General features: G+C 35.7%; 1 protein-coding gene across 7 annotated transcripts in view; it reads right to left on the bottom strand.

The window, feature by feature from the left end:
* The window catches only part of RPGR (retinitis pigmentosa GTPase regulator), a 76992-nt gene that overhangs the window by 6682 nt on the left and 53565 nt on the right, over positions 1-16745 (bottom strand). For all 7 annotated transcript variants that reach the window (XM_074214187.1, XM_074214188.1, XM_074214186.1 and 4 more), the window contains 2 exons: positions 4987-5172; positions 3053-3110 (listed from right to left, as the gene is read on the bottom strand). In XM_074214187.1, the coding sequence (XP_074070288.1) occupies positions 3053-3110; positions 4987-5172 (244 nt within the window). The remainder of the gene's footprint in view (positions 1-3052; positions 3111-4986; positions 5173-16745) is intronic.

Below are 16745 nucleotides of genomic sequence, written 5' to 3'. Positions count from 1 at the left end.
TTATTATTTCTACTGAAAGCAATCAATTTGACATGATTCCCCAAAATTATTATTATTATTATTATTATTATTATTATTATTATTATTATTATTATTATTAATATATGACACGCTGGTGAGCCCACAAATGGAAAATTGTGCTCAATTCTGAAACGTCACATATAAATGAGATGGTAACAAACTAGAATACTACTGGGGAAAGGGTTATTATTGTTGTTCAGTTGTTTCATTCCCAACCAATTCTTTGTGACCCTATTGGGTTTTTTTTTTGGCTAAGATACTGGAATGATTTGCCATTTCCTTCTCCTGCTCATTTTACAGATGAGGAAACTGAGGCAAACAGGTTAAGTGACTTGCCCAGGGTCATATAATTGTCTGAGGCCAGATTTATGAACTCACTAAGAGGAAGCCTTCTAATTCCAGGCCTGATGCTCTAGTTCTATTCACTGTGCCATCCACCTGGCCCCATGAAAAGGTACTATAGCAAAAGGTATTGGTGACAAAACCTGAAATCTCAGAAAATTCTGAAGAACTGACCAAGGTGGTGAACAGAGAGACTATAACTTGCCTAGCCCTAAGGTCCTGATGACCACTTAATTCTAAGCATTGGGTTTTTTTTAAGTTTAATTAATCAACCAGCATTCATTAAACTGCTACCACTATGTGCTTGTTACTCTGCCAAGCACTGAGGATGCAAAAGGAGGCAAAAGATATCCCTATCCAGAGGGAGCTTTCAATCTAATGATAACATGTAAATAAAGCAAACACAAAACAAACTATATACAGAATAGATAGGAAATAATGGTGAAAAGGCACTAGAATTAAGAAGCATTAGGGGAGGCTTCCTGGAGAAGGTAGGGTTTTAATTAAGGTTTAAAGGAAGTCAGAGAGGTCAGTGAAGGAAGTGCTATGTGTGTGGGACACTCAGAGAAAATGCCCAGAGCTGAGAGAGCATCAAGAGTCACTAGATGGAAGAGAACATATACATACATACTGACCTTTAAATTCACTAAACTCCCCAGGGTATTGTTCCCATAAAATGCGAACTTTTAACTCTAAAGTTTATTTAACTCTAAAGTTCATTCTTTGAACAAATGTAAGATTGTACATTTATTCCTAGTAAATTTTAACATTCTAAAATTCTACTCTCTCAAGACCTTTTTAAAACCCAAGTCTTATCCTGTATTAACAAACTGCTTCTACTTTTTGTCATCTGCCAATGAGGCGAGAGTGCCATCAATTCCTTTATCCAAATCATTGATACCTAAAGAGCAGAAGAAATTTTTCTGAATCACTTTACTACAGACTTTCTTAAATGTTAAACCCATAGCATTAATAGACTATTCTTTGGAACTGGTTAGTTCCAAATTCACTAATTCTAAATTCATCTAACTGTACTTTCATTTTATTCATGTATTTTCATCTTTTCTATAATAGTATGATTTGTTAAATGCTTTGCTAAAGTCTAGGAAATTATTTCTATAGAATGCCTTTATCTAGTAACCAGTCACAAAAAGGAATGAGATTAGTCTGGTATTACCTCTATTGAAACCATGTTGAAACACATGCCCTTTTAAATCACTATTTCTTCTCTACCCATATAACAAGTTATACAATTTTGCTAGGCACCAATGTCAAGCTCAGTGGATTATTCTCTTCCTTTTCTTTGGCATTAAGAACATTTTCCCTTCAACCAAATGGCCTCAAAGAGACCACTGACATTGACAATACCGTCTGTCAATTTTTTAAGTAACCTTGACTACTCACCATCCCTTACTCCACTTAGCCAGTCACTGATTTCTTTTGTTTGTAGCTCCATAACATCTTACACCCACCATTCCCTTCTCTCTTCACATGTCTACAACACTACTAAAGTTGCCTTTGGCTAGGCCCTAAGTGGAGTATAAGAGGTCAGCTGAGGGCACCATCTGTTAGGGAGGCCAACTAAAGAGTGCTAAAGAGAATCCAAAAGAATGTGAACAGGATAGATATTGCAAGGAGGTGATGTGGGGAATTACTGGTCTGGGTCTCAGGTTCCTCAAGGGTAAAATTAACTTCAAGTAGTTCAAGTGACATCATGTAGCCAAAGAACTGACACATTTTTATATACTCCAGAGGGCAGAACTAAGATCAATTGGTTAAGAGAGGAGATTTAGATTTAATGTAAAGAAAATCTTCTCCGCAAATAAACATATTCAAAACAGACTGGGCTACTCTGGGAGAAATTAAGAGGCCTTTAAGCAAAGTCCAAATAGCCATTTGTTGAGTATGCCAAGTAGTCTTATTCACTCTCAGTCAGTAAAAGAAGTTAATTTAGTCTTACTATCTTGGTCCCAGATACAAATTAATTTTTAGTGCATGAATGGAAAAATAATCATTCCCAAGGCTGTTATAAACATTAAAAATGTAGACAGAGGGGTCACCCAAGAATGATGATAGTTTGAATTTTTAAGTGGGTGCATTTAACAATAATCATAATGATAAAGAGCTCACTGACATAGTCAGTTAACATTTATAAAGCACTTTCCTCACAATTAAGTGATGAAATAGTGAAATAGATGGTGTGTAAAGTATTACTGCCATTTTATAGATGATGAAACATATAACTGGGGTTTAAGTTACTTGCTTAGGATAATGCAGTTGGTAAAAGTTAGCACTTGGATATAAAAATAAGTCTTAATTATTAAGACCAATGCCTTTAATATTTTTCTATTCTATTCTATTCTATTCTATTCTATTCTATTCTATTCTATTCTATTCTATTCTATTCTATTCTATTCTATTCTATTCTATTGCTTCTCTAAACTATGGTGATTGGAAACATTCAGTTGATAAGAGCCAAAAGACCTGGATTATATCACTGAGTTTGGAAAGAATCCCATTGAGTCTCTTTTTTATTTGTGAAATTATTTCTTACCTTCCAGTTGTAAAGACAAGTGAGTAAGTAAATGTGAAAAGTATAAAACCCTGGTACAACTGCAATATATATGTCATAACATCCTTTCTTTAAAAGTCTAACTTTCAATTAATTCTCAAAAGAGAAAATATTTACCTTTCTGATTTTCATTGCCTTCCTGTATGCCTTCTTCACCTTGTTCAACTTTTTCTTCCTATAAATGTAAAGTAAATCATAAAAATACATAACTGCTATGTTTTAAGATTTTATATATATATATAATGTTATTACTGTCCTATTATTAATATTTCATGTTTAGAAACTAATTATTGTTTTGTGCCACTATCTTTGGCAGAGATGTTTAAACATGACTGTGGTAAACTGGTTCTCAGGATCAGAGATTTAGAACTGGAAAGGCATCTTAGAGGATATCTAGTCCATCCCTCTCAACTGAAATGAATTATCCAATGCCCTTCAGGTAATAATAGACAGACCTGGATTCAAATATGAATTCTAAATCCAAATCTGCTGCTGTCCTCACTGTGCCACAAATGATATAACTATCATATTACTTTGTCAAATGTTATCAACAACTGATGTTTCACAATCTCATATTACTTTGTCAAATGTTATCAACAACTGATGTTTCACAATCTTAACACATCTTGTGACTGAGTGAATTAGAAGAAATTAAAGTCTTATGAGTTCAAAGAAGAGTTTTATTTTAGCATAAGCCAAAGTATTACAGTCCTGATAATAAAATTTTCCATTATTAACAAAAATAATTACACTGAATTTAATTATTTCATAATCAGAGAATGCTACTGATAATAGAAGATGCATTCAACCTCCTAATTTTATCAATGAAGACCCTAAAGCGCAGGGTGTTAAACTCCCCAATTGTCACAAACTCAATTAGTATTAAAAGCTGGGACTTGATTCTCTATATTTCAATGCTAAGCATAATCTACTACACCATGCTGGCCAATATTAGGGATTTAAGGTATTCAAGCAAAATGATTATGCAATTATTTACTAATTTAGAGTTTTGGGATTTTTTTTTTAATTGTAGGAGAAACTAAAAGGTGTCAAAAGTTTAGGCTCTTTATACCATACTCTATAGTTGAGACTAGAAAAAAATCCTGGTCAGGACCAGCCCCAGAAAAAATAGTGCATTAAATTTATAAAACCCTTTCTTTAACAACATCCCTTTAAGACTAGTTTAAATATTATCACTATCTTACAAATTAGTGAAGCTTAGAAGAATGATATAAACCTAATTCAAGAGAAATGGGAAATAGCAGAATTGGCATTAGAATTAACACTAATGGACATGAATAAACATTTAACCTTTAGGAAGAACATATTTTTCACCCCCATGAGATTGAGAAAGAGCTTACAAAGACAGTCACATAAAGTGCATTAAGTCTAGATGCCTTGCTCAAAACAGTAAGTCGAGCTCTTATTTCTTGTAATGATCTTGGCCCAAGAATGTATCTGGCTACAAAGAAAGGTTCATCACTAGTAGTAATCAATTGCTGATGGTTTCTCTGGCCATGAAATAAAAAAAAAAAATAGAAACCTCGCAGTCCTGTACAGTTCCCCTCTGCCTCTGCAGTGACAAGGTGAGGGCAAAGGATATAAAAAATTTACATAGTTTTTGGAAAATTTATAAATGTTATTTTAAATGTTGATATTAAAATGAGATTTTTTGGTCAGTAACACTGATCTTCAAATATTTAAGGTCTGCTACATAGAAGAGGAATTCACTTATCCTGCTTGGCACTAGAGGTGAAAGCTAGGGCCAATGGCTAGAAGGTTCAAAAAGGCAAATTTGGGTTATTTGGGGTTGATATTTATGCTCTATATTTTTCTTTTAAAAGCTGCTAAGTTTTAAAAGATAAAAAAACCTAACCCAAATCCAACAAAGCAATACTTAATAGAGAAAGATAATTTTCCTTTGTTAGACTAGCAGCCATTTAAGTTCTGTTACTTGAGTCACATCATGCTAACTAAAAGCTAAACTTAAATAAAATTCTTTGATAGCTACTACTTAACAAAGAGATCTGTAACCTGTTCTTACAAAATACCTTTTCAGCCATGGTGTCAGGGGTTTCTTTTGTTTCTACTGTGCTATGGCTCTCCAATTTGATATCCTCTTCCTTCTTTTGTACTGCTTTACTCTCTTCATCTGCAGGTTCATCATTAGCTTCTATGCCTCCGTCATCTGGCTCTGGTGTCACTCTTTCTTCTTTTGGCTCTTGCTCTTCTTGATCCTGTGACAAAATGAACACTCAGAGAAAGTTTTCATTCTTGCCTCTTAGAAATGTCTTAGATTTCTACCTAATTTCTACTGTCTATCAATACTTCCTAATACATTCTAATACTGAAGTCATAGAAAATAAAATATTACACAGTTGTCACAGGATATTAACTTACCTCATATATGAAAGTAAATTGCTGTATTTAAAAATATTCCCTAGGATTCTTGAGGTCCAAATAGGCAAAATGAAAAAAATCAATAAAACACTTAAATGTGTCATAAATTCTTTTAAATTATTTTTAAAGATAATAAAACTTAAAAGGCTTTGTTACTATTGTGTCACACTATGGTCAAATTTTCTACATATTAAATACACTTTTCTCTTTATAGATATCTAGTCAAGTAGTAATTGAGAGACATCTGGAAAGAAGGGGGACAAAAACATAGAAACATTTTAAAAGATTTACCTTTGGCCATTTATATTAGTATTTAAGTCAAGAAGAAAGAGAACCAGATTATTAGACTAATCTACTACTTAATAAACCTTCAATATCTTTGAATTAGAAATACATGCTTTTAAAAAAAATACCCTTAAATTGTGATTTTTATTTTCCTTCTAAGAAAGTCCATTCTTTGGTTAGGACCTACTATTGCTAAGTGAAGGATTACATTTTCCCCCTAACTTTAAATTAAGCACTTTATTGAACATAAGGGGAAATATATAAATTTTTGACTTTAAACATGAAACTTATTGTTTTATTACTTTTTCCTCCAACAGTAATCATAACTTTTTTTGTTGTTAAGCTTCCCATTAATTCCTTGACTAATCTACAAATGTAGCTTGACTTAAAATTCTACCAACAAAGCATTTGGTAGATGTGTTTGAAAATAATGGTTGATGATGCTGAGTGAGATGAGCAGAACCAGAAAAAACACTGTAACCCTAACAGCATCATGGGGGTGATAATGAACCTTGATGTACTCACTCATTCTATCATTGCAACTATCAGGGACAATTTGGGACTGTCTGAAATGGAGAATAACATCTGTATCCAGATAAAGAAGCATGGAGTTTGAACAGAGTCCAATGACTATTACCTTTAATTTATGGGGAAAAAAACCCTGATATCTTATTGTCTGATCTTGTTATCTCTTATACTTTGTTTTCTTCCTTAAGGATATGATTTCTCTCTCATCACACTCAATTTGGATCAATGTATGCCATGAAAACAATGTAAAGATTGGCAAATTGCCTTCTGTGAGAGGTGGGGAGAGGGAAGTAAGATTAGGGGGAAAAAATATAAAACTCAAAATAAATAAAATCTTTAATGGAAAAAAAAAAGAGAAAATAATGGTGAGTCCCCAAATCTTTTACAAAAGTGGTAGGACCTGACAAGTATGGAATAGTGCACATATAATGTCTGATCAATTTTGCTCATCCTATTTCTTAAAAAAATGTCTTTGTTCTAAGGAATGGTTTCTCTGGGAAGGGGATGAAGAGAGAAAATTAAAAGAAAATTTAAATGTTAAAATAAAAGGTACCAAATTATTCTATTTTAAAAGGAAAATAATGATGTAGGTATAATAATTTAATTGTTTCTGTTTACAGGAACAATTAAATCATACTTACACATCATGCAAGATTTAAGGAAAGGAAAAATCTATTTTTTATATAGGACTATTCTAATTAACCAACAGACAAGTCTCAAGCAGCCAGAATGCCAGCATGACCCTCATATGTCTTTGGCTCTAAAAGACCTTCAATTAATCGTAATAAAAATAAACAACAAAGCATAAACCATTTTGAATGGCTTTACACAATGCTAATCAAGTATTAAGGTGTAAGTAGGTAAGAATAGAGGACTCTACCATTGTATTCTATTTAAATCAACCATAGTAAATTGTTTGAAAGATGTCAGTTAAAATATTGCTGAAGTTAAAGCAAATCCTAATAACTTCATTTGTTTGCCATTCACTAAGAACCTGGAAGATCTCTACAGCTTATTTCAATATAGGTTTATTTTGCCAACTAACATCAGAAGCAACTTGAGATTCTTGCTTTTTACTATTTATTTTATTTTATATTTGAAAGCAGTTGGTGTTAAGTGACTTCTCCAGGTCATATAGCTATTAAGTCTCTGAGGCTGGATTTGAGCTCAGGTCCTCCTGACTCCAGGATGGTGCTTTTATCCACTGCACCAACTAGCTGCTCTTTATCATTACTTTAATTAGTCTTTGTTCTTCCCTCTGAATTCATTCTGTAAGTCAGAATAGAATTTTCACTTTGAAAAATAAGTAAATACTACCTACAAACCACAGACAGAGAATTAGTTACTGGAATGAAGATATTGCTTAAATGCATTATACCTAAAAACACACACAAAGAATGGTAGAATTTCACACTTGGAAGAGATCTAGTCCCAACTCTTCATTTGAAAAATGAAGTTCTTCCTTATACTGAAATCTTTATAATTTTCCAGGACTTAGTTCTACCCTTTGAAGAGAACTACAGTGTTGTCTGTCTCATATTTTTCTCCAGACTCTGAATCATTTCAACTTTCTATTTCCCTGTGTCCATCTTAAAATGTCAAACTTACAGGAATTCAGATCTGGTGAGTGGGGGACCTACCACCTTTCTTCTTCTGGATTAAAGCAGGTAAAAAAAAAAAATCACAGGAACTTGTTGGCCCATTCAAAATTCCCAAATAGTCAAATCTCCCCTACTCCTTGTACAATTCTTTAAAAAAATCTAAATCCATGGATTTACATTTATCCTTATTAAAACTCATCCTTTTTGGATCCTTTTTCATTCATAATTAGCTGAAGGATAATGAATAAAACAAGTCTAAGGACAGAATCCTGTGATACTGTACTATATAGATTTCACTTCTAGCTGATGTTACTCTATTATCAAAGTTATGTATGCAGGCACTTTTTCATCATTTCTCCAAGGATAAGCAGACCTCAAATTACCTTAAGGCTTCTAGCAGAACTTGAAAAACAAGTAATGAACAAAATGCTCAGATTTTTACTTTTATACTAGAGAGGTCACTAATTTCACTACATAATCCTCATTGAATGAACTTCATAATAAAACCATATAGCAAGTATATAAAAATCTCCAGTGAAGGAAAATCTACCAGCTCCTAATGATGCAGGGAATTATGGACATGGGAAATATTCTAACTGGAAACGAATTGTGTAATCTTCTGCATTGTAAAAAAAAAAAATCTTGTCTGTACTGTTAAAAACACTTCCTCCTCTTGACCTTCACCTTTGACCTTGGCCATGCTCACTGGTGAGTCAAGCTAGATGCTAGATTACATACAGGCTTGACAATCATCTTCCACAGGAAATGATGAAATGACAAGTTAGGCTTAAAAGGTTCAGGCACTTTGGGACAAGAAAAACCAGTGCATAGACCGTCACTGCCTCGGTCATTCCTTGGAGGGTTGCCCCTGTGGCATGTGTATTGGTGAGTACCTGGAGCCAGGTGTTCTGGCCAAACCACTTCCTAAGAGTCACCCTTGTTCCAACCCACTATGGAAATGTATTCAAATGCACCCCAGATACACCCTAAAAGCAACATGAGGGTGATGATCAACCTCAATGGACACGCTCATTCCATCAGTGCAACAATCAGGGACAATTTGGGGCTGTCTGAAATGGAGAATACCATCCATATCCAGAGAAAGAATTTTGGATTTTTGAACAAAGACCAAGGACTATTACCTTTAATTTAGAGGGAAAAAAAACCATGATATCTTATTGTCTGATCTTGCTATCTCTTATACTTTGTTTCTTCCTTAAGGATATGATTTCTCATCACATTCAATTTGGATCAATGTACACCCTGGAAACAATGTAAAGACGGTCAAATTGCCTTCTGTGGGGGGTGGGGGGAGGGACGTAAGATTAGGGGAAAAATTGTAAAACTCAAAATAAAATCTTTAAAAAAATGCACCCCAGAGAGAGAATTCTCTTCTTTCCTTCTCTTCCCCCTACCAAGATGGACACCCTCTAAGCTAGAACCATCAAGGTCACTGGAGAACTATGGCCTTTCCTTCTTCCCTCTTTAGGCAGTCTAGCCTAAAACTGTTATTCACCCTTCCCTCTCACCATTTACAAGCAGCTTGCTGTTTTGTATTCCTAGTTGTGAATACCTTCACTTTCAACAATTCTCAACCTTAATTGGCGACACCAATTTCTCCAGCAACACTAAAGGCTAATTTTTTTATAACTGTAAGATTTTTCCTTTCCTTTGGCCTCTTCAATCACCCTTTTTTTCCTAACTAGTTCTGACCCTAGGGAATTAGTATAAGAAATCCAATCCTTTCTCCACACCAGAGATCTGCAGATATTTGAAAAGGCTCTCATGGCCCTTCTCTGGGTTAAAAAAAAACCCCTATACACTTGATTTTAATGCTGAATGATTGATTCATGGGTTTTTCACCATTTCCTGGTCACTTCCCAACTTTTCATTTTCTAAAATGTGACTCCTTAAAGATAAGTATTCCAGAGGCAATCTGATGAAGACAGAGAGGCCATCACTTCCCAAGTCCTGTGAAATTGTTTTCTCAGTGTAGTCTCTGATCCCATGTCCCTTTACTAATGTTTGACTCTTCATAACCTTTTTGGGGTCTTCTTGGCAAAGATATGGAGTGATTTGTCATTTCCTTCCACCTCATTTTATGAATGAGGAAACTGAGGCAAACAGGATTAAATGACTTGCCCAGGGTCACACAGATAATAAGTGTCAGAGGTCAGATTTAAACCTAAGGAAATGAGCCTTCCTGATTCCAGATTCCTCAGTCTATCCACCAGCTAGCTGTCCCTCACATCAAGCTGACAGTCCATCAAAATCCCTAAATATTTTTCAGTTTAACTGCAGCTCTCATCTTTTATTTGTGAACTTTATTATTTGTTAGACTGGTTGTAATCTGTTAAGATCTTTTTGGAGATCCTGACTGTCATCTAAAGTATTAGCTATATCATGGTTGCTTTTTATTATATGAAAATTAAAAATAAGTATGGTTTTATCCAAGTTTCTGATAAAATTCTTTTAAAAACATTTTTTTTATTGATCTTTACTATACCCTGGAATTCTTTCCTCCCTTCTACCAACTCATCTTATAATATACTGTCATCTAGTTCACAACTTCTCATCTACAAGAGAAGTCCAATAGGTGGGGTAATTGTACTACTGCTCTAATGAGCAGGGAAGTAGATTCCTTCCTTTTAACCAGCTCCACCTTTGTGTGGGCAGCCTCTTCCAATTCCTATTTTCTTTTGTTCCATAGTTAAGGTCCTTGGATCTATTCCTCTCCTTTGAGAAGACACACCAAAATAGAGGGGGTAGAAAAAAACGAGGAAAAAAGGAGATACACGTGAGAAGGAAAAAGAAAGATGGGAGAGCACACCAAACAAAAATAGAAGAAATGCTTAACTTAAGTGGTCCCTTCCTCAACAATACAAACTAGCACCTTTGCTCACAATCTTACCCAAGCAGAAAGTGCTAGACTCATTTTATGTACACATGTTTCAGATCTGTAAAGTTCCCTGCTTTGAAGAAAGCTTAAGAAAAAAAATACATCAAAGTAGTCCCTTCTTTGCAGGACCCCAAAGCATTAAGATCTTTCTCTTCCTGGTGTACCTCAGCACTCACTTTTTTCCTCAAGTGCCTTTAGCATCAATACTACATTGGTTAGGGGGCAGCTAGGTGGTACAGTGGATATAGCATCAGCCCTGGAGTCAGGAGTAGCTGAGTTCAAATCTGACCTCAGACACTCAATAATTACCTAGCCCTGTGGCCTTGGGCAAGCCACTTAACCCTATTGCCTTGCAAAAACCTAAAAAACAAAAACAAAAACAAAACTACATAGGTTAAACCTAGCTTTATCTTAAATTTTTTAAAGACTAGATGAACATAAGATTAAAACTTTAAAAAACAAAAATGTTTTGAAATTAATAAATGCAATCCTGGAAAAGGGGAAAAATGAACAACCACCTTAGATCTGCTTCCCTTGGTGAAATCAGCAAACTCCAGATCTGCATAAATGTGCCTCAGGTCCAGAGTCTAGTACTAGGGACTTTATTGTTCTACTCCTGCTACAGCTTCCAAGGCCTGTTGTCCTGGTCTCCAGGCAAGGATGACTCTGGGACCCAATGTCCCCTTTATAAGTCTAGCCTGGGGGCCATGGCAATCCCCTCTCCCCTTGTCTCTCATTTTGCTTGTACTTCGGATGCCACAACAATGGCAGAGGTAGGGTCTTTGTGGAACATCCTATTTGACAGCATACATTGATTCTCAAAGTCCTGTTATAACAACCTGAGACACATTTGTCACACGCTTTACCTTAAACCTAGGTATTTAAAACGCTTTACATTTCATTTGACCTCTTCAAAAAACCTGTGAGTTGAGTTGGTAGAAGATAGAAACCCATTTTACATAGAAATATACTGAATTGGAGGAGGATCAGTGACAATCCTGATTGTATATAGCTATAATTCAGTATCCATGTGAAGTAGGATTCAATCCAATTGTGAATCCAATATTATTTGCATTATGCCAGGGGGCTTCTCTCTCTACAGCTGGGTTTCAGTAGCTATCCACATATTTGAAGTCCTCCATCACTATTGTACCATGGCTTCATGCTAGACTTTTGAACTGCTTCCCAAATATCTACTTCCTACTGATATGTATTATATCACTTCTTTCTGTCCCTGTTGAATTTCCTATTTACTCCCTTGAGTAAATCTTATTGTCATTCAACCTCTTATTTGACCTGTTGCAATCCTTTTAAATAAGTTATTAATGTTCTTTAGCCATATTCCAGTCACTATTCCAAGTCTCAGTGATAGCCATTAAATATCTCTAATTTCACTTTTTACTTATTACCATTTATTTTGGCCATATTCATTAAAAACTTGGATACTACAATTTTGCCCCATCTTAGATTGTTTTTTAGATTTCTAGTTTCCTTGAAAGTTCTCTAGAATGGCTATCTAGAATGGCTACCTTGTATGGTAAATGACCCTTGCAATGTAAGGCCAATATAAGGTGCTTATTATTATGCTTGGAGGGATAGGATTTATTCTATGCTATACATTCATATGCTATATGCCAAGTTATCTGAGCTTCTATTGTACATTTGGTTCTAGCGTATTTGGGAAATGTTATTTTAAATAGACCCACTTTCACTCTTCTATAGTTCTGCTGTGCAATATTTAGGGGGGGAAAAAGTTAAAACAGGCCTAGATCACAGGACTACTGATTTAGAGTTGGAAGGGATCTTACAAGCCTACTAGTCTAACCTCTCAAAATGAGGAAGCTATGCCCTAAGAGCTCTGTCTCAGAGTACACATTAAGCATGTTATAAATTCTAATGTAGGTTCTCTGACTATAAATTCACTATGTGTAACCTTAACTATGGTTCTTTACTCCAAGGGATTTCTATTAAAGATCTATAAATGTCACGTAAACAACATATAGAACTTTCAAAGGCTGATTCTCCATCACCACCTAATTCTGGTACTTTCTAAAAGTGTGAGAAAAGAGGAGAATACAGAAATGGTGTGTTCTTTGCTGAGGGTTCTCTACAGAGAAAGCTAAAGAGAACTTGTCTTACACTACACTATTGGTAGTGTGGAAACAAGCTATTAACAGTGGGCAAGGGAACAACTAGTAAATAAAAAGAAAAAGCATCGAGAAGAGTTTTGAAACTAGGAAACTCAAGTTCAAATCTAGTTTCAGACACATTGTTACATAGCCTTATGTACCAATTTCCTCATAACTATAGCACCTAGATCCCCAGGGCTATTTATGAGGATTAAATCAGATGTTTGGAAAGCCCTTAGACTTAAGGGTCTATTATGAATTAAGCATTATAATATTCTTTTTTTTCCACAAAGTAAAAACATTATTTCTTATGATATAGTATACATCTAATACTTATAGTAAATGTTCACAAATATAATTTTCTGAACAATCTACTTTAGTAATGAATTTCTTTAGAAGCAGTTCCTCCTCAAATAATTGTGTGTATGCATATATTGTGTGTATGTATATAATAAACCTTCAAGATTTAGAATTTTCTCCCAAATTTTCCAGATTTTTATTATGGCTCATTATCCAGCTGAATAATTCAGAAACCTGTTTTCTTTTATGTAAGGAATATCCATAAAGCTCTTCTGCTAAAAGTTTGATTTTTAGAACCATACCTAAAAATCAAAGGTCTCCTCATTACAACTATGTTTCATATATAATGAGACCACCTTTGATTCTGTTGATGTAGTTCTGAAAAACAATATTACTGATCTAAACTATTTCCAGCCTCACTTACCTGTAATTCTGCTGCTGAGGAGTATCAGATGCCTTCTGTAGGCCCTGTTCATGGCTTATCCTAAAAATCCTTGGTTGCCCAGTCCTTAGGGTGAAGCTGTAACTCAATACTTGTACCTCAATATTGTCACATCACTAGTGGTTCCCATGGCACTCATTATTGAGCAAATACAGTAAAAATTTAATGGGTTAGGTTAAGTGAACAGGACAATTTATTATTCAAATTCAGTTAAGATTAATTTAAGCAACAGGTGGTTCCCCTTATTTTTTTTTTTTAGGTTTTTGCAAGGCAAATGGGGTTAAGTGGCTTGCCCAAGGTCATGCAGCTAGGTAATTATTAAGTGTCTGAGAGTGGATTTGAACCTAGGTACTGCTGACTCCAGGGCCTGTGCTTTATCAACTGTGCCACGTAGCCGCCCCTTATTTCTTTTATTTCCTCTTAAATTCTATAAGAGCCCCAATTTACAAATAAAAAAATCATTTGAGAGACAGTCCTGGGAAATACCTCCTCCCCTCCTTCCCTAAAACCTCTCTGCAGAAGGAAACAAAAATAAGAACCTTCTAACAAGCTTATCTAACAACCCAGTCACAATACATTGTCATTCTAACCCTCCCTTTGTCTTGAAGCCTCAAACTGTTATTCCTTACCAAGTTCTCCAATCCCTCCACCCCTCCTTTTTTTTTGTAACAGGACAACACCCTAATCCTAGCCATACTCTCCCTTCCTTCCCCATCATGACCCTATGGTGAATTAGCTCAGCATAACACCATCTCTTCTCTCAAGCCTCAACCTCTTTACCCTATCAAGTCTTAAGCCTTAGAATACTCCCAACTCCTGCTGCCTTACCTTCTACTTAGGTGCTTCTGAATGAAGATTGAGAATTATGAGAAATGCTAACTTGATTTTTTGCAAATTTACATTATATTGACCTCACTTAGGCCCTCACTACTGCAAGGCAATCTTTTTATATTTCCCTAATTACTCCAATCATCAAAAGGAGTCTTCCAAACCTTTTCACCCCTCTCCAAACCTTCCCAATCTTCTCATTTGAAAACCTTAAGTCAAACTTTACTGAAAACATTGAGAACAATTACTAAGAGGTTCCTCCTTTCCCCTCTACATCATCTTACATCACCCAAATTCCTTGTCACAAGAAACCCTTCTTGGCAAGGCTACTCTTGAAGAGTTCCTAGTTCATTCCATCCTTTCATCTATCTCTCCCTTTCTATTGCTTTCTGCTTACAAACATGCCCATATCTTCCCAAATCTCCCCCAATCTTCTCAACTTTCTCTTCTAGTTTTTTTTCCCATCTCTTCTCCTCCCTTATTAAGTGCTTAACTTCTTTAAAGATAATGGATAACTGATGCCTCTCACTTTTCTCTTAACACTGTGCAGTTTGGTTTCCAACCAAATAGAATGGTCTTTTTCAGCAGTCTTTCTTTTAGTCCTCTCTACGGCCTCTGACACTGCCAGTCACTGTCTTCTCACTTTTCACTAGAGAAGAGTATTTACAATATTTTTTTCCTGGTTCCCCCAACCAGAACTCAGTCTCTATTGCTCTTTGTTCAAAAGTCACACCTGATGAACAGGTCTCTACCTTTATACTATTATTGCACTTGTTATTATCAGCTCCCAGAGATTCAATTATCATCGCTATGTTAATGACCTTCAGATCCACTTATTCTCTCTTCTAATCTCTGGACTCCTGTCTTCAACTTCTTATTGGGTAGCTAGATAATGTAATAGAGCACCAGCTCTGGAGTCAAGAGTACCTTACTTCAAATCTGGTCTCAGACACTTGACACTTACTAGTCATGTGACCTTGGGCAAGTCACTTAACCTGACTACTTCATATTGAGGGCCATCTTGAGTTGTCCTGATTCATATCTGGCCCTTGGACCCAGATGGCTCTGGAGGAGCCATTTAGCACAGCAACCCCTCGCTCAAATCCAATTCAAGTGAATGTCATAGCATCAGCTTTGGTGTCATGGGCTTCTTTGAGAATGGAGGACAAACATCAACTTCACTGGGTTATCTTCAACATTTCCAAAATTAAATTCGTTATCTTTCTGCTATCAACACACATCCCTTCTGAACTTTTCTTTCTATTACTCTCGAGGGCACTAGCACCCTTCTGGTCATCAGGCTCACAACTTGGGTCCTCAGTTTCAGAACCCATATCCAATTTATTACTCAGCTGATTTTTGGTATCATCTCTCACATTTACCTTTCTCCTCCAACATTGCTACCACCTTGGTTCAGGCCCCAAAACTTTGCACTTGCAATACTGCAATAGTCTTCTGGTTGGTCTCCTTTCCTCAAGTCAGGTCTCTCCATTCCAGTTTATCCTCCACTCAACTGTCAAAGTAATCTTCTGAAAGCAAAGATCTGACCATGTACCTTTTTTTCTCATTCAATAAACTCTAGTGGCTCACTTACCTCTGTGATCAAATATAAATTCCTATTTTTGTGTTCTTCACAGCCTGGCCCCCTACTACTACTTCTCCAGTCATCTCATATCTTATCCAAACTTAAGCACTTTGTAATCCAGTGACACTGAATTCTTTGCTGTTTTTGGGGTAAGACTCTATATTTTCAATATCTGTATCTCACGCCAGGACAAGAACTATCTTCCCTCATCTCTGTCTCCTTGCTTCCCCTGGTTTCAATCAAATCCAAGCTAAAATTCCACCCTCTGCAATTCCCCCTTAAGGTTATTGTCTTTCCTTTGATATTATCTCTAATTTATTCTATGTGTATATATATATATATTCTCTGTGTACACACACACACACACACACACACACACACACACACACACACACTCAGCACTTAGTAAAATGGCAATTTGAGGGAGAAAATATTAAAAGATGTTTAGGGATGGTGAAGAAGGGAAGCTGAAGGGAAAATGTTAATAAACTGAAGATAGTGTCAGGGAAATAAATGTTTTTTTTTTGTTTTGTTTTTTTTTTAGTTTTTGCAAGGCAATGGGGTTAAGTGTAGCTTGCCCAAGGCCACACAGCTAGGTAATTATTAAGTGTCTGAGAGCGGATTTGAACCCTGGTACTCCTGACTCCAGTGCCGGTGCTCTATCCACTGCGCCACCTAGCCACCCCCAAATGCTATTTTTAAAAATCACTTTTTCTTTTCCCAAGGCAATGGGGTTAAGTGACTTGCCCAAGGTCACATAGCTAAGTAATGATTAAGTGAGGCTGGATTTAAACTCAGTTCCTTCTGACTCCC

This window comes from Macrotis lagotis, chromosome 1 (genome assembly GCF_037893015.1).
Source record: "Macrotis lagotis isolate mMagLag1 chromosome 1, bilby.v1.9.chrom.fasta, whole genome shotgun sequence".
NCBI classification, from domain to species: Eukaryota; Metazoa; Chordata; class Mammalia; order Peramelemorphia; family Peramelidae; genus Macrotis; species Macrotis lagotis.
This window is presented reverse-complemented; position numbering and strand designations above follow the sequence as displayed.